This window comes from Alosa sapidissima, chromosome 14 (assembly GCF_018492685.1).
Source record: "Alosa sapidissima isolate fAloSap1 chromosome 14, fAloSap1.pri, whole genome shotgun sequence".
Taxonomy (NCBI): domain Eukaryota; kingdom Metazoa; phylum Chordata; class Actinopteri; order Clupeiformes; family Clupeidae; genus Alosa; species Alosa sapidissima.
Genome location: NC_055970.1, coordinates 33132125 through 33150149, shown reverse-complemented (window position 1 = coordinate 33150149; position 18025 = coordinate 33132125). Strand labels below are relative to the sequence as shown.

The window sequence follows — 18025 nt, the reverse complement described above, 5'->3', positions numbered from 1 at the left end:
CAGTGCGTAAACCAAGGACAGCAAAGGTCGTTGTCCCCTTTTACAAAAGCAGTTTGTTTTGCGCCTCCATTTGTTCACTACAGTCAAGGCAGACATGGAACCTGTAGCCTTGTCTGGCTTCAGACACACAGGAGGAGAATGGGAATGAGGGAGAAAAAGAGAGAGGGAGGAAAAACAGAGAGAGTGTGTGTGAGGAAGAAAGAGAAATGGTTGGGGGGGGGGAGTGGTAAATAACACAGTTCAGTGAGAAGGGGGAAACGTGCCATACAGCCAAAACCCACTTGTTCCTAACTGACTCTAAATAAACACAAACTAGATTTATGCCAGAGATTTGGAAGAAAAATAACTTCTCCAATTAGAAGAAGCTGTCAGTTGCTGTTTGGACTGCCTCCAGCCATCCCCTCCACTCGTTCACTCTTTCTCTTGCACTCTCGCTCGCTCTCTCACTCGTTCTTCTCTCTCTCCACTGTGCGGAGGGAGCAGAGGGAGAAAACAGCTTTCTGCACTTTTCTATTTGTCTCTGGCACCTCACCCCTCTCTCAGATAACACGGCTGCCGCGCGTGCAACGGCCGGCACGTACACATGCACACACACACACACACACACACACACACACACACACACACACGCATTTTCTGCCTCTTTCTTTTTTCACCCTTACATACATTGGCACACACACACAAATGTCCTTGCTGTATGAACAGCCTATACAAAAACATATATAATTCACCCATAAGTGATTTCTTTCATACTCTAAATGTCATTTAAATGTATTTTACTTTACAACAAATGTTTGCATGGCCAAACCATACACTCAAAGCTCAGAACTGTAAACCTGAATGATAGAGAATGAACAGAAATGTTACATACTAAAGAATTTACATTTGTGATTCTCCTTTAACTCAAAGTTGCTGTTAAGGAAACAAAGAGACTCAAGGCTCTCTGAGGGAGCACGTAGTCCTTTGAGGCCCCTACTGCACCACAGACAATGATCTACGGTCTCAGTGTATGTGTTTCTCCTCAGATTTTATGCCCCTTATTACAACTGGAATATGTCTGCTCACATTAAGCTAATTTACGGCAGGGGCCGCTGGAACAGCAACGCGGGTTAATGAATTTGGCATTACTAATTAACTGTTATTGAGGGCTGACTATGAATCCAGCAGATCGGGGTGGGGAGGGGGCTGTGGAGCCCGTGGCTGGTGGATGTCAGGGGATGGGAGGGAGCAGAACGGCAGAGTCTCACTCCAGAGCTCTCTCTCTCTTCCCCTCCACCACCTCCTCCTCCTCCTCCTCCTCCTCCTCCTCCTGCTTGCAGTCCCGAGACCCGTGTACTGTACAATAATGCTTGTCTAGTCACGCTGCAAGACTGCGCAAGTTGTTTTCTAGAAGAATGAAAGCATTCGAAACACATCAAAACACATTCTTCCTTTTCTTTTTTTTGCTTCTTCTCCTCCCCTCTCAAAATCCAGTTAAGTCATCGTCAGCTGCATATGTCTGAGACTCAAAAGAGATGTTTTACATCATTATCTTTAATTTGATAAGAATATGTTGAAGGCAAAAATTGTTCTCGCTGGATAAAACACAAGTGAAGGCCTATTTTTGGGATGCTGAAGCACAGGTGTTTAGCCCGCCTATACAAAAGCTGTGTTTCTCCATTCTTGGAATTATCTGTTTTTTTCCACCCTAATCTAAACTCATGCTTAGATATGATCCAGTCATATTTGTCCAATTTAACTTGTGTTTAGAGAAAACAAGGGGCGTGAATAGCTCTGACGGACTGTGGAAGTCAATTGAGGTCTTGAGCATCCTATACAATGTACAAACGATCTTCGCTGTGCGGCGCTAACAATGGCTGTATTATGCGGCGCAAGTGGACCAGTTACCTCACTGAGGCGGCCTGAAAAACAGGAAGCTTAGTCAGTGTGGCGGGCAGCACTCAGGCCTGGCCAGCCAAACGCCTGCAGAGGAGGGCTGCTGCTCATGGCTGGTTGTGTGCAGCTGCTTACGTCTACTCCCCAGTTACACCGAGGTCACACTAAGAATGAGTGGACACACTAAAGATGGACACAGCAGCTGAGGCAGGTCAATCTGGGACAAATGTGGTCTTTAAATGAATTCAAATTGATTTGCAGAACAAATAGGTAGTGGAAAGATAGTTGCAGGGGTCGACATTTCTAAATCAGTCTTCAAACCCCAATGATGCAACGTTTTGTCCTGAGGTGTGTTCTTGTGAAACTGTAGAGGAGATGCATTGTCTTGTGAAAGAGCCGATGCCTTCCAGTGTACTCTGGTGTCTTGACCACACATGCGGAGGAACACCCTGAGACTCACTGTCTAGCTCCTTTACCCAACTAGAACGGCCTTACTTTCACACCATTTCTCTATTTCAATCTTTCCTGCCACACTTCAGCCCCAAGCACTTCCTCTCTCTCTCTCTCTTTTTCTCTCGCTCGCCCCACTCTTATGCACTCGCTCCCCCTCTCCACCCATCTCTTTTTCACTACCTGACATTCTCCCACTGCAAGCCAAGCCTTTCAATTTAGATTTCAATTATCATGTTAGTTTTGTGATTAGACTTCTGTCCTCCAGGAATTAGACCTCTCCTCTTCTCCCCCGGTCTCGGCGCATTCCCCTCCCCTGCAATCAGATAGGATCTGATGAATTGCGCATGTAATTACGGAAGTTATTGAATATGCAGATCGCTGATGACTCTCGGTGAGCTTTTCATAGTGCATTAACTCTAACTGTATCAAACAAGAGGGCCGGTGAGGAGAGCCACTTGGCTAATGAGAGAGGTCCAGTGCATGCCATTAGTCAGAGATAATAGTAAGCACTACGGGGAGGGGAACTCAATTAAAAATCACAGTCACATTATGAGCTGGCTTGTTTCTCTCTCTTTAAGTCTGTGTGTGTGTGTGTGTGTGTGTGTGTGTGTGTGTGTGTGTGTGCGTGTGGGTGAGTGGGGGGGGGGGGGGGGTGGTAGAGTGGAGTGATTGGGATGTGTGTGTGTTGATATGTTGGTGTTTGCTCTGTATGTGTCTGTTACAGTAGCTGTGTGTGTGCGTGTGTGCGTGTGAGTGAGAGTGAAAAAATTGTAAGATTGAGCATGGGTGTGTGTGTGTGTGTGTGTGTGTGTGTGTAACCGGTCTTTGCCGGTGCAGCAGCTGTGTGCCCGACTAGTGTGGGCGGCTGCAGGGTGGAGGCCACGGGTGGGTGCCCACAGCTAGTGTCTCCATGTCCATGGCAAACAGCCTTGCCACCCTCCACACCGCTGGCACCCGCCTTGCAGGGTGTTTATGAATTACTCAACATGACGCGCGTGTCACCGCCCCAACCCCCACCCCCCAACCCTCACCCCGAGCTGTGACACAATCCCCGAGATGGGCAATGCGGCCGGGCTGCTAGGACGGAGCGGAAGCGTGTCACAGTCTAGGCGACGGCGTGAGAGAGAACGAGGGAAAAAAGGGGGAAGTGGGAATTTTTGACACATGGCTTTCTATGAAGGAACGCTGCCAGTCCTTGTGAAGACATGCCCTGTGGATTCAGCACATAATCACTCCTCTCCTCACCTCCTGAGCTGCTGCTCCTACACCTCTCTCTGTTACACACATACACACACACACAGACACACACACACACACATACATGCACATACACAAACACATGCAGACACACACACACACACACACACACACACATACACACACACACTCCCACACTGATCCCCCACCCCCTTCAGTGGAGCTCCTCTTCAAGTGCTGAAACCTTAAAGTGACTTTAAGTGTGCAAATCTACACTTGACTCTTGCCTTCCCGCTGCAGCATACCTGATTTTGTAGCCAATCATAATACTAGAAAAAACAAGCTTATTAGCAGAATAACCTTAAGTGTCTCTGCTAAAAGATAGCTTTGAGAGGGCTGAGGGAGCTGTGAAGTGGCTGTTTCCGTAAAATCAAGCATTTGGCCTGCTTTTCCCATCTTTTCACCAAGTTCATGTACTTTGTCCTTTTTTTTGGGAGCTTTTAAATGGTAGAAATCAATGTAGCAGGCTTAACGGATAAATTGTTGGTGTGCGGCTCGTGCTGCATTTAATTCAGGACTGTCTTTCGAGAAAAAAAGGAAAAGAAAAAAAAAACCCTGGACTTATTTTTAGTTCTTGCGCTTGAGCTGCTGTTTATAGCAGGCAGCCTGCTTCCTGGACTGCACCACGGTGACGTTTGCGGAGGGATTTTAGAAACAACCGGACAGATGCAAGGAACCTCAGTCTCCAGGGCAGGCCCTGGTGAGAGGCTGACGCGCCGGGCTCCTCGAACATATATATCACCTATGCTCGAAAAGCCACTTTACTGCCTTGGCGGTGCAGCATGCTTAGAGGGAGCTGCGAGACACTTGGGCATGAACGAACGACGTGAACATCCTATGAGGCAGAATGACGGCGTGTGTCTTGTTTATTTCGCGCATCCTAAGAAATGAGTCCTAGAGGGAGTGTTTTCTGACATGCTCTGTAGCTCAGCCTTGCACACACACACACACACACACACACACACACGCACACGCACACGCACACACACAAGCACAAACATACACACATACATACATACACACACTCACATTGTATCTGGGTAAATGGCTGCCTGTTAAATATTTACCCTAAAACTGATCTGCTGTCAAAGTGACACTGGAATAAAGGGGAGCGACCATCTGCTGGCATTATGCTTTCATCGCGCTGGATCCAATGTGTTGTTTGTCGCTTTTAAGAGGCGGCATGCATATGAATTATACACGTCGCGATTCAAAGTGGAAACACTTAAAAAGTTTTGTTCATGAAAGATATATTTATAAGTTTGTTTTCCCTTAGCGTGAGCCGCGAAGAACAGTTAAAGAGGTTTAGTGGAACAACAGCAGAAGAAACAAGCCCCAACCAAACATCTGAAATAATAATAACACATTCATTTAGGTTCAGATTGTTTCCTAGTGTCAAAGCGATTGGTTATTAAAAATATAAACTGTACATCACAGTTTATACCTCATAGTGCTTCACAGTTGCGAAGTCTTTAAAGGGGAATGGTAAGCACAAGTATTTTGAAACTGCCTCTGTGACCCAGTGGATTAACTTGTGACAACGCTTTCAGAACACAAAGATGTCAGAGGTGAGACATCTCCGAGGCGAGTATGTAAGGCCTGGCTGCTGTGTTTAAGGCTCTGGCTGGCTTTAGCGTCCAGTGACATGTAGCCTGTGGCCACTGTATGTGGCTTTGTGTGTATTATTAGGATAATAGGATTGAACTTGTTTACACCAACTGTTGGCTTAACGTGAGGTCAAAGAGCTGGCTTAAACTTAGTTAACGAGCTTATTTAAAGCTCAGATAGCATTGTAGTGAGGTGCCCCACTAACATAATACACAGACTTAGGTGACCTGTGTTGGAGTAGAATGCGTGGTGGACGTGGCTTTGCTGTGTGACCTTTCGGCTTTCAGCCCCTTGATAACTGGCATATTGCGAAAGTCGACCTTTGTCAGCCCAGGCTATTGTTTGCAGATTGGTTGCACACTCCATAGGCTGTGAAAGACACATCTGCTGTGTTGCACCGAGAGAGAGAGAGAGAGAGAGAGAGAGAGAGAGAGAGAGAGAGAGAGAGAGCGGGTGAGAGACAGATAGGGGTGGCAGAAAGGGAGTGGGGGGGGGTGTAGAAGAGAAAGGCAAAAAGACACGGAGAGAGAAAAAGAGAGAAAAGGATGAAGGGAGGGAGCGAGGGAGGGTGAGAAGGGAGTTGTCGCTGTGCGGAGATCCACATCTCACATCTCGCACAGCCTCAGTCCATATCCAATATTTGTCTGGCCTTCACTAGCTATTTACTCTTCGCTATTTGCTTTGGTTATTTAAGTCTATTTGAGTCAGATAGAGACAATGTTACCAAAGAGCAGGCACTGTCCTCAGTTCTTTTGATAATACACCTTTTGAATGCTCTCGGCTTGTTCATTTTTCTCTTCAACTTTTATCTTTTCTTAATCCATTATGTGACTTTTCCAGTCCCCCGTGTTGGTTTAATATTTAATTTTAGCCACTGGATTAGCTGAGGATGTATAAAAGAATTACCTAATGGTCATTATTACTAATACAGGCATAAAGCCACTGTGCCGTTATTGTTTGCTTTTCACAGTAGTGGTTTCAGTTTGCGCACAGCGTTCAGTGGAACTCTCCCCAGCCCTTTTAAATCATTCACCTCAAATAGAAACCTCTATTTGTTTAATATGCTTTTGATTGATTTAGTGATCGAGACCCGTGTGGCTAGGGCGACCCGGGAGCTCGAGGAAACAAAGGGCCTCTTTGTGCGCAGCCAGAGGAGGGGGGCTGTGGAGGAGCAGTTTGAGATTACCCGATTATTTCATATTGGCCCCGGCGAGTGTCGGTCGGTGGGCGGCTGCAGCCCGCGCCCAGCCGTGAGCCGCGAGGCGCAGAAGGACTGCGGTGGCAGGCGACCACAACAGAGCCGCACCAGAGCATGCGAATGGGAACCAGAGCACCGTGGACGGCGGCCAGAGACAGATACACAAGCCCCGTTGCACACTTGCGGTTTTTTAAGAAAGCAATTTAGTTAATGATTTCATTCTGAAAGCCTGTCATGATGCATGCGTCTGCAATTGCCAGGAAAAAAAATGAGAGAGAAAGAGAAGGGGGCGAGAGGGAGGGAGAGAGAGAGAGAGAAAAGAAAAGAAAGCAAAGGAGGCTGTGGGGAGGGGGAGCCAGTCGCAGACCAAGGTGTTAGTCAACATGACTACTCCTGACGACCAAAGGCCTGTGGCTGAGACGGGGATTGCATTACACACAGAGAGGGAGAGAGAGAGAGGGAGAGAGAGAGGGAGAGAGAGGGAGAGAGAGAGAGGGGGCCTCTCTGCTCAGTGCTGCTCAGTTCAGCTCAGCTCCCCTCCCATTGCCACTACCAGCCAGTCACCAATCATTCCACTCCTTTTTCTTCTTCTTTTCTCGTTCTCTCTCTCTCTCTCTCTTTCTCGCCTTGCTTTCTCTGTCTCTATCACTCACTGTCTCTCTCTTTCCTCCTTCTCCTCCTCCTCCTGCTTCTCTCTGAACTGGAGTTGCAAATATTTTCCAGTTTGTTGGGAACATTTTTAAGAGACTACTGTGCTGTTTCATGCGGAAGACAAGTCCAGGATGTAGCCGAGGCTCAAAGACGAGCGGTCAGACACATGGTTAGCAACAGACGGGTGAGACATTTTCTGTATCAGTCAGCGACTAATCCAGTAATGTGCTGCTTCTCCGGGACAGGATGTATGTGCAGTTCAATCCCCCCCCCACCACACACACACACACACACACACACACACACACACAGAGACAGACACACGCACACACCGCTCCGTTCAACCACGTCTGTCAGCTCCTCTGATTTTATTAGGCCGTGTTTCACATTCTGTTTTAGAGGGCGGGTGTCGTGCCGCTTTCTGAGCAAAACCAGCCTAGCATCGCTAAAACAGGGCCTGCACATGTCTTCTGTGAACCAGATTCCGGGGCAATTACTCAGACCAATGGCAGGGGTGCCCGTTTGCCTTTATGTTCCTTGTCTCCTCTCCTCAATTTTGTTTCGGCCGTCAATCTCCACGGTAACTTTTAACCACCTCCAAACAGACACGGGTGCCAGGCATTCATGTAAGGCTGCACTTTTTATTCAACAGCTCCCCAACACCCCCTCCCCTCCGTCTCCAAACCCACAACCAACCTGTCACTTTTCCACACACTGTTGACCATGCTTTGCTTTCAACAGGAGCGGATGAATCGGCTGCGGCAGCTCAAATCGGCAATCAATGTCAGTTTCCCCCGACATAATAAGGCTTAATCATAAATCTGTGAGGTGTGGCCTGGCTGGCCGTCCATTCATCAGGGCCTTTTACACAGCCTCATCTGGGTGGAGCAAATGAACTACCCCTGTTTTGATTTTCCAATTGACGTGTCACATGAAATGTGGCCGCCGTCAGAATACTCCCCTGTTTTTTCTCCCTCTCTTCTCTTCTGCTGTTGCTCCAGTCTTGTTTTTTTTAATTCTGTGTTCCTGAGGAGTGTAAAGGAAAAGGAGAACTAGAGAGAGGTAGAGTGTGTCCATGAGGGAGGGAGGGAGCGAGGGAGTGAAGAAAGAGAAGTGGCCTGTTTGCAGTGATATTGTATGGCATTCTCAACCAAATGAAACAGACAATGGGAAAGCAGGCAGAGAAGAATGAAAGAAATGATGAAAAAAGAAAGAATGAAGAAAATCTCTCATTAGAATTAGGGGCGGGTCTAACTGTAACTAATGAGCTGTTGTCCACCCAGGCCCAAGAATAGAGCCGCTTAATCAAAGCAGCGTTGAAGGTAATTTCCTCTTCCCCCCCTCCCCTTCCCTCCACAGAAATCCATTTATGAGATGAGAATGAGAGGGAACAAAACTGCTTTTCTTTTCATTAGACGCTGCAAATTTTCCAATTTGGGTGACCAGTGCTGGCGAGGCTTCCTATTTTTGGAAAAGAAAGGAATTAGGATTGCCACGGAGAAAGCAGGCCACTGTGTGCGCCGACATTCCAGATGTCCATGCGGCAGTTGTACCAGCCTGAAGTTTTTTCTTTTTTTTTGGGAGGAACCCGGCTGCCAATGATGACCTCATGAGGTCTAGTCCGAAAGACTGAGCGGCCCAGTCCTCCTCCTCCCGCGGTCCCTCTGGCCAGAATAGGCCCTTCCTTTCATAATCCATTCAGTGACTCCAGTGTCCGTCTCTTCTTTCCTGTCCTTCGCAAATTTACTCCCCCATAATTAGCCATTGTTCCTGCTTTTTTGGCGAGTCGCTCCAAGTTTTTCAGGGCCCCTCTCTCTTTTCTTTCTGTTCTCTGTGGTCCCCCCTTCCCGCGTCTCCATCTCCTATATACTCATTGTATCTCTCCGTGAGACAGAACATTTTGCCCTTGCCCCCCCCAACACACACACACACACACACACACACACACACACACACACACACACACACACACACCACACTACCACCACCACCAAACACTCCTTGGCATTCTCTGTTGTCTCAGTAGCGTGCTCAGCGAGCACAGACTGTGGGAGACTTTGCACTTGATTTGTTGAATCTGAACCTCTGCTGTAAACTCTTGACTGCTCTGAAGAAACTATCTTTATAAATGACAGAAAGGACCTGGCCTGAATGGCGCTTTGTTTACTGTTTTCCTAAAAGGGGGCCCCCACTATATTTCATGTGTCAGGGTTGCTTTTCTTTCCCCCAACAATGCTTGATTGTTTCCACGAAAAAAAAAGTCAGGTTCCACAGACAGGAGAATTCTGTATTATATTTTCCTGCCAAATTCCGATCTCTGTTTTCCTTCCCTTTCGTTCACAAAGGGCTCATAACTTACTGTCAACTGTGAGGCAAACCACAAAGCTCCACTGTTGCTCAGCAAATAGGCTGTGTTGGTTGATGGCTTGACTGGCTGTAAAGTTTGCTTAACTGCTGCGGCAGTGACAGAAGGCACTTTGGGAACTGCATCCCCCAGAAGGCCCAGACCTCTGCACGTTCAGAGAAAAGAGAGTGAGAGAGCGAGAGAGAGCGAGAGAGAGAGATAGAGAGAAAGAGAGAGAGAGAGAGAGAGAGACGGGGAGGGAGAGTGAGAGAGTAAGCGAGAGAGGGAAAACAACAAGCAGCTTTTTCTTGTGTCTGAGAGTTCCCCACGCCGGGCTCTTGGCTGTGAGAGTGCGAGTAAGAGAGAGACAGAGTGTAGTGTCGGCGGGACCCTGGTCAGCTCAGCACTATCTGCTTCAGCCCTGCACGCCTCTCGCTGTGGATGTGCACACAGACTCAGCCGATTTGTGATTGGGACATCAACGCTGGTGTGTGTGCTGGTGTGAGTGTTTGTGTGTGTGTGTGTGTGTATGTGGTGTGTGTGCACACACACTGAAGATCTAAGGCAGTGTTATGCCATCCAGCTCGGAAGCCGCGGCCGGCCGAGACAGAGGAGCCGAATCGGCGGAGAGTGCCACCCAGCTCTGCGTGTGAGTGTTTATTGACCTGTTACCAGCGAGTTGAGCCCTCGAGTGCTCTTGACCGGCGAAACGCTGTCACGCTGCCGCCAGGTTGTGCGCAGGGGCAAGGACGAGCACTGAGAGCCGCTCAGCCAATCAAAGACGGACGTGTTTGTCAAAATGAAACCCTCCAAATCAGGATATTATTTCTAATAATTTACTGAGCAAAGTCATTACCGTTGCTCCTCTCAGTATCTAAAGTGGACTTTTGAAAGAGGCTGGCGTAATTTGCCCTGCAGTGCCGTTTCGAGTGAGAGTTTTTAACAGGTTTTTAAGTTGGCGTTTTTTATCCAAATTTGCATCTGGAGGGAGAGAGTGGCTAAGGAGAGGGGCTGTAATTGAGTTGATGTTTGGAGTGGGTAAGGTCAACATTGATGGAAGAACAATTTATACAAATTAATTTGGACAACTCTCAAGGTACCTTTTTGAAGTTAATACATTTCTCAAACCATCTGATGCCATTTAATGTTATTATCTATAATAGCCTTGTCCACTTCAGTGTCAGTGCATGAAATCAAAGTTTGGTTTTTATTATTTCCAAAGGCTGAATTTGCTATATGATTGAGTTATTTTCAATCATTCTTGTTGAATTCCATTTATTTTGGTCAAGTGAGTATATTGGTCTAGGATAATGCTACAGAAAGACATTCTCTCACAGCATTATTGACATACGATTCAATTGAAAATGGAATAGAATTAGACTTGTCATTTGAAGTGACAAGTGCTGTGTGGTTCACAGGAGGTTGGCAGCTTATTCAGAGCCAGTATTATGAGTTCATATTGTTCCTCTCTGTGGTACTCGGTCGCTTTTTTTGCGCTAACTCCATTTTGGAAGTGCTAAGGGTGGGAATATGCAGTTGCTCTCTATTGATTTTCATTTACTCAAGTCTTGTGTAGCACTGGCTGCCCCAGAGTCCCTGTGAAGTAGAGTGGAGTGTTGACTGAGAGGGGGAGAGGGAGAGAGGGGGGGAGAGAGAGAGAGAGAAAGAAAGAGATTGAGAGAGAGGGAGAGAGATTATGTGCTGTAGGTAGGATATCTAGCTCTTCTGAGTGGGCATAGGCACAATGGAGGGTGATAATTTAATTGTGCTAAACGGTGCCAGTAATGTAGCAGTTGGGGGCTGTCAGGTAACACCGTGTGATTATACCTCAGTAACCTCCGCTACTCTCCTGCCAAAGGTGAGAGAGAGAGAGAGACCTTCTCTCTGCTTCTGTCTCCATCAGTCTCTCTTGTTTCTTCCTAGCTATGGTGTCAGAGCAGCTTTGCTACATCCTTGCTATTATTAAATTAACTAATAGGCTTCATATGGACTCTATACTGCCTGAATGAACCATTTTGGAAATGTTTGAGAGGAAGAACACTTAATTTGTTGATTTTTCCCAAGAATGGTTTATTTGTTTGCTAGCATCTAGTTTTGTAGAGTCACTAAAATGGCACAAGGAGATGATAAATTCTGGACAATTTGTTTTCAGCCAGATTTTGTTTTATTAGGTTATCTTTGTATTAGTCTTTGTGCAATTACATGAAATCTCTTAAAGCAGTAAGAAAACAAATTACATTATTTATCCAGTTTTAATGGCTAAATGAAGATTTAACCATAGCATAATGATGGAAAGAGATATTATCTAAATGAAAAGCCATTTGCTGGAATTTTTCCTGTTTTTGTGCCAAGTGGCTATGATACTATTGCACAGCTATTATGCTTTGGGATAACCACAAGTGCAATTTGTTGTATGCAGTGCAAAAGGACTAGCATGTTCTGGGTTTTTTGGTCTTAAGTAGTGCTTGGTGATATTTTGGCCAAATGCTCCATAAACTTACATGACTTAATGTGTTGATAATTTCACCCTGTGTTCCCAAGTCTATTTCTGAACCAGGTGTTTTCAAAATTAAAACGGAAACTTTCTGGAACTATTGACAGGCTCATTGTAGACTTTCTTTTCTTCCACATTAGTGCCGTGCATTGAAGTATGCCTCTGCGTGTATGTATGCACGTGGGCCAGTGCATGTGTGTGTCTGTGTGTGCATGAGCATGTGTGTGTGCGTACATGTATGTGTGTGTGTGTATGTGTCGTGCGTGTGTGCTGTTACCCATGGAAACTTGAAGCCCTGTCATAAGCTAGCTTTTGCCATTTTCAGCTTTCCCATCATTACGTGTGTGAACAATGAGCCTCTTGTGCTTTTAACTGGGGGAGGTCTGTGCAATTACTCCTCTGTCTCTCGCACTGTTAATGTATATTATATATACAGAACATACATATATTTCACTTTTGGTGTTGATGGAAAACTGTGCTTAGGGAGGCCTGCGTGTTGGGGTTCTGATAGGTTGAGTGTGGTTGTGTGTTCATGTGCGTGTGTGTGTGTGTGTGTGTGTGTGTGTGTGTGCGTGCATGCATGTGTGCTAGAGGGGCGTTACCCACTTACTTATCACCATTGTCTATAAAAGGTCAGCTGTGTGTGTGTGGTGAGGGCTTGCTGGAGTGTGGGACAGCGGGCAGAGAGTCGGAGCTTGTTACGCTGGTGGAGGAAATGGGATATCCACAGACACATGGCCTCGGTCATGAGACCTCTGAGGCCAAGCTGAGCAGTACTATGGCTAGGGAATGGGGCGGGGGGAGGTAGGGGGTGAAGATGGCTGGGGCTCCTCGAATGCTAACCAATTAAAAGGAGGTTGTTGCGTGATGAAACATTATCAGTGGCAACAATTCATGAGTCAAAGCATTCCGGGAGCCACATGAGACGCCACACAGAGAACTGAACTCTTAATCCCTTTAAATGTACTGCAATATTGTCAGCTATATATAGGGCTTTTTTTTCAACCATGACCCCCACCCCTCCAAAGACTCTGCCAACACTCCCTAAACCCATCCCAGCCCACCCCTTGCTTCTCCAATCCACTCTTTTTGTAACAGGGAAAAAGGCTAGCTGAGTTTCACTTACTTATTGATTAGCTGAGTTGTTTTTAGCTGTGTTGAGACATAATCTGATCATTGTTTTTGTTTGTGTGTTTGTTTATGTATGTTGCTGTAATTCTCTTGTTTACTGGGTTTTGCCTCTGTTGCCTGCACCTTTTACCGGTATTTCCTCTATATTTTTAATCACACTTTTCCAAATCAGATAGCATTACCAGTGCATATAACAGGAATAGTAATACTTGCATTTTCTTAGATCCCATTGATATTGCAGTTGCTATGCAGAGCGATTAACCAATTCTCTTCTGGTCTGACCCCAGAGGCTTCTAATGTTTGACGGGGGAGTGCAGAGTGGTAGGGGGTGGGGGTGGGTCGGGGGCTGGTGGGGTGAGGGCCCGACTGCACACAACCCCAGCACTCCTCTCCACGAGCACACCGCACCGCACAGGCAGCACTGCCCCCCCAGCCAGCTCGCCGAATAAATTATTAACTCCAGCTGACAAATACTGTTACAGTGCCCCGGCACAGATCTGTTGCATTTTCTAACAAGATTGCTGTAGACACATGTTACAGGAGGATGGAGTCAGCTCCACTCACTGCCTCTCTCTCTCTCTCTCTCTCTCTCTCTCTCTCTCTCTCTCTCTCTCTCTCTCTCTCTCTTTCTCTCTCTCTCTTTTTCTCTCTCTGTATCCCTCTCTCTCATGCCTCAGCAGTTTGACTGATGGCTGGAGACTGGGGTAAAAGTGCCTGAGAGACTGAATATTTTAGAGGTAAAATAATCCCGCTTGATTTACTGTGTAATACAAAAGAAGTGCTTTGTCTCGCTTGCACTCCATTGAAGACGGGACTTGTTGTGCTGGAGGCCCAGTCTCACTGCGTCCATGAATAAGAAATGTGGCTGATTCTTGAATCGCTCCCTCCTCTTCAACTAAGATCCCCGCCCATCAACCCCCCCCCCCCCCCCCCCCCCCCTCACCCCACACACGGCCCACTCCTTGTGATCATCCACCGTCGGGTTTTGCACTCTGAACTTTGCTCTGAATTTACATTTTCAATTAGCGCCCAGAACCGTTTTTTTTTTAAAGATCATTTTCGGTTTCCTGTAAGTGCAGGAAACAATTTATTGGCTGATTAAAATTGAGGGCTGGGGCTTGCTTAAGAAAACAGCACCCCGTCGCAAAAAAAAAAAAAAAACACCTTTAGCTTGCTCTTCATGGTTACGGACAGGCTGTGCTTGTTTGTACAGCTGCCAAAGTGCATGTGATTAGCATGGCCCACTATTGTATGCATCTTCTTTCGGCCTCTGATAACTGATCCATGTGTGTGTGTGGTGGCTGTATGTGTGCATGTACACTTCGACTGCAGACCCTTCTTCCTCTGCAATCCCCCTGTGAAACAATACCACATCTCTGAACCCACTTAATGAACTGTATTTAACAATTCATAGAGAGAGTGCCAGGCAGCTTAAGCACCCAGCCAAGTGTGCAAATTGATGGCACGTCTTCAAATGAAGTAGTCATTCTTTAGGAGATCGGAGCGCAATGCACCCTGACAGCATCATGCAACGGCCCCATCCCTCATGAGCCGGGGAGCGAGAGGGCCGTGCGCACGTGAGCAGATTATCTCACAGTTTGGCGTTAAAATAATCTCTCTCGGTGTCAAATTTGTTTTCATCCCCTGCCGGACCCCATGCTGCAGACTTGGCAGAGTCCAGGGGGAATAGAGGCCTGAGCACCTTGGGCTGCCATCATTACCCAGCCCCTCCCCTGTCTATCTCCCAGCTCTCGCCATGGGTAGTGGAAGGACATTATCGCGCCACAGCCCTTGACCTAGAACGCCCGTGCCCTCTGTGCGTGCCAACTCGGCCAGTTGGCCGTGCCAAGGCTGCAGCACCGGTGTCTCCTTGTCGGTGGCGGCGGCGGCCGCAGCAGCGAGAACTCTCAGAAATCACAGAGCAAGTGAATGCTGAGCAAACGGGTTGATTAAAATGAGGGCAGTGAAATCCATAGCCCCTGGCTAATAGCAGCTCCTAAAAAGCCTGGGTGTGGAGTGCTAACATAATGTTTTCATTGCTGGATATCCAGTGCAGATAAAACAGAGAAAATGAGAGAGAGAGAGAGAGAGAGAGAGCAAATAAAAGACAGACAAAGAGAGAGAAGGACAACAGAAAAAAGGAAGGATTATGGGTAAATTTACACTGGCTCATTCATGCCACTTCAGATCAGTAGGAACACCATATGATTCACTTATTAATACGAAGTGCATAATTAGATTAGCTGGCTCTGTATTAAACTCATTTATTGTCGGACTCAGCGTGAGAGCGGCTTTATTAATTGTGAGGAGGGAGGAATTAGCCATAAAAATCCTAAACGAGGCACAAGTTACCTCGTAAAACTGCTGTTTAAATCGGAATTAACTTCATTAGTTTTTTTCTGCACCTGATATGTCAGACGGCCTCTTCATTGCAGTATTCATGAAAGCGTGTGACAGATTTGTAAATTTTGTCTTCCGCCACCAGCCTGCGATTTCAAACTCTTTAATCAGGATTTATTAGCCTAGAGAAATGCTGTCGTGCTAAAACGTTAATTATTTGCTAATTTCAAGTGAGAGAGGGAGAAAGGAGGGGGAAAAAAGACGAGAAAAGCTTGGCCAATTTTACATGAGTACTTGTTGCTTGAAATAAATCAATTTACCATCCGCAATAGATTGTACATCCATTTTTACTATGCGTAATTTTTTTAGAACCTTGATAAATTGGCCACACATTTTTTATACTAATCTCTATAAGCATAAATTGTAAACTTCAATTAATTAGTGCTTTGCTACGTAGTTCTTTTCACGGTAGGAGGGTGGTGATGTTGGGGTCTGTGTGGCAGGACTGTGAGAAACGCCTTTGCTCAGCGGCGGTTGTGGGATGGGGGTGGGGATGTGTGGGGACACCGGTCCGCTGCTGCGTGGGTTCTTTAATGAGAGTGTGTTATGTAGTATGCTAACCCTCTTAGCGCAGTAATCATGTGCACGGTGGAGGATTGGGCTTGCCCTAGGCACCACTCCAACCCAGGCTCAGCACGTCCATTTACATTAAACAAAGGATTAAGAGGGACCTCCTTGCCCACTTGCATCCCAGCTGCAGATAACCATTGATAGGATCTCGGAAAACTTTTGATTTGCCTCCAACGCCGGAGTCAGGCGGGAGCCCAGTCCAGGATGCCGTCCAACAGCATGTGTTCATGGCTCTCGCGCTACATGCTTCCACCAGATTGGCAATAAGCACATCGACTGGCACTGGCCAGTGCTCTGTTTTCCTTTCACATGCTCGGAATGGTCTGTGTTTGTTATTATTGTGTGTGATCACATAATTCATCCAGTTTGTTTTTTTCGTATGGGCAAGTCAATTACGCAAATGCAATAAGTTGGGTTCAAGAAGTCAATCGTTTGCTGAACTTGTCATAACTCTCCCAGTTCTTGACCTCCCTTGTCTCCTGTGTGTTTTGCCCCTTGCAGCAGAATCATGTCTTCCAAACAAGCCACCTCCCCATTCGCCTCTGCCCCTGACGGCGACGACGCCATGATGAGCCAGGACCGGCTGGCCTGGGAGAAGGAGGAGGGTGCCGCCGCCATGGCCATAGCCCCAGACGGCCTCCTGCCCCTGCCCAACCTGCTGCACGGCAAAGGCCACCCCGAGGAACTGCCCCCTATCAGCAGCGTGCCGCCGGAGGCCGACTGGGACAATCTGCTGTCAGCTCAGCAGCGCATGGTGAGTGACCAGACGAGAAGCTCCGTCTCACCGCTCGCCTGCATCATCAGATGACCACAACAGCACGTGCCCAACACACATCTCCACTTAGCACTACTCACTGCTTTACATACAAAGTTATTTGTCATCCGCCTCATCATTCTTGTTCCACTTTAAGTAGTTTGAAAGTGACAAGTGACTATTTTTCGAACTAGTTTTTCCGGTCCACTTTGACGCTGAGGGGGTTGGAGGAAGGTGGATTGTCTGGGTTGAGGCAGCTCAGCTGCAGTCTTTTGTCCATGTCTGATTTTTCACCCTTGCACCTCGGCAAAGACTTTTCATGACTTTCACCGCTGCACCTGGCCCCATAGCAAGACACAAACTGAGAACACATTTTACTGTCTACTCTCTTCCTTTCTCCTCTCTCTCTCTCTCTCTCTCTCTCTCTCTCTCTCTCTGTCACACACACACACACACACACACACAGACATGCACACACTCCTCTTTTCCTCTGTTGCTTACACAGACTCGCCACAACAAAGTCAGCTCTCAACACTTGGTCACGAGGCGCTGTGGAGACACAGGCCCCCAGTGCTGAGGAATCTCCCTCCCAAGGACATGGTCGGAACAGAGCCTCCGGAACAATCTCAATGAAGACCTTGCGTCGTGCCAAGCACTTGTCTTTGAAGTTTAAGCCCTCACAAGTGTCTTGAGATCATCCGCACTATAAAAGAGCCAGGGAGAACAACGTATTGAATTGCATTTCACGTCAGACACATTTTATGAATCTATAAATAGTGAAACAATACAGCAGGGGAAACAAAGTCCTTGAGACTAACTTGTGTGTGTGTGTGTGTGCAGACCTGATCCCATTTGGGCGGTCTCCCTTCTCTGGATGTCCCAGTAGACCATAAGGCAATGGGCCTGGACACAGTCCCGACAGCCTCTCATTGTGCCGGGCAAGAGCGAGTTCTCTATGCCCCTTCTCTCCCTCCTCCTCCTCCTCCTCCTGCTCTTCCTCCATGGCTGTGTAATGCTGTGAAGCCCATGGGGTCCTCAGCTCTGTAGTCCTGGTGGGGTCTGGAGCACCCAACCCATTTACTGGTAATAATTAGGCAGGAGAAGGCCACTGATATCTCTACATGCACAGCAGTGGGCCTGGGAACGCCACCACCACCACCACTACCACAACAACCACCACCACCACCACTACCACTGCCACCACCCAAATCCAATCATCTGGCTTTGCGATGCAGGGGATGAGGGGTGGGTGGTGGTGGAGGGGGTTGGGGGTGGTGGTTGTCACTTGAA

The 18025-nt window shown here is 47.2% G+C and overlaps 1 protein-coding gene across 7 annotated transcripts in view; it reads left to right on the top strand.

Annotated features, from left to right (window-relative positions):
* The window catches only part of sox6 (SRY-box transcription factor 6), a 169147-nt gene that overhangs the window by 43120 nt on the left and 108002 nt on the right, over positions 1-18025 (top strand). For 6 of the 7 annotated variants that reach the window (XM_042061754.1, XM_042061756.1, XM_042061755.1 and 3 more), the window contains one exon: positions 16483-16735. In XM_042061754.1, the coding sequence (XP_041917688.1) occupies positions 16483-16735 (253 nt within the window). Of the gene's footprint in view, positions 1-10279; positions 10483-16482; positions 16736-18025 lie in introns of those variants that run through there. The other variant, XM_042061757.1, reaches the window with a different exon arrangement.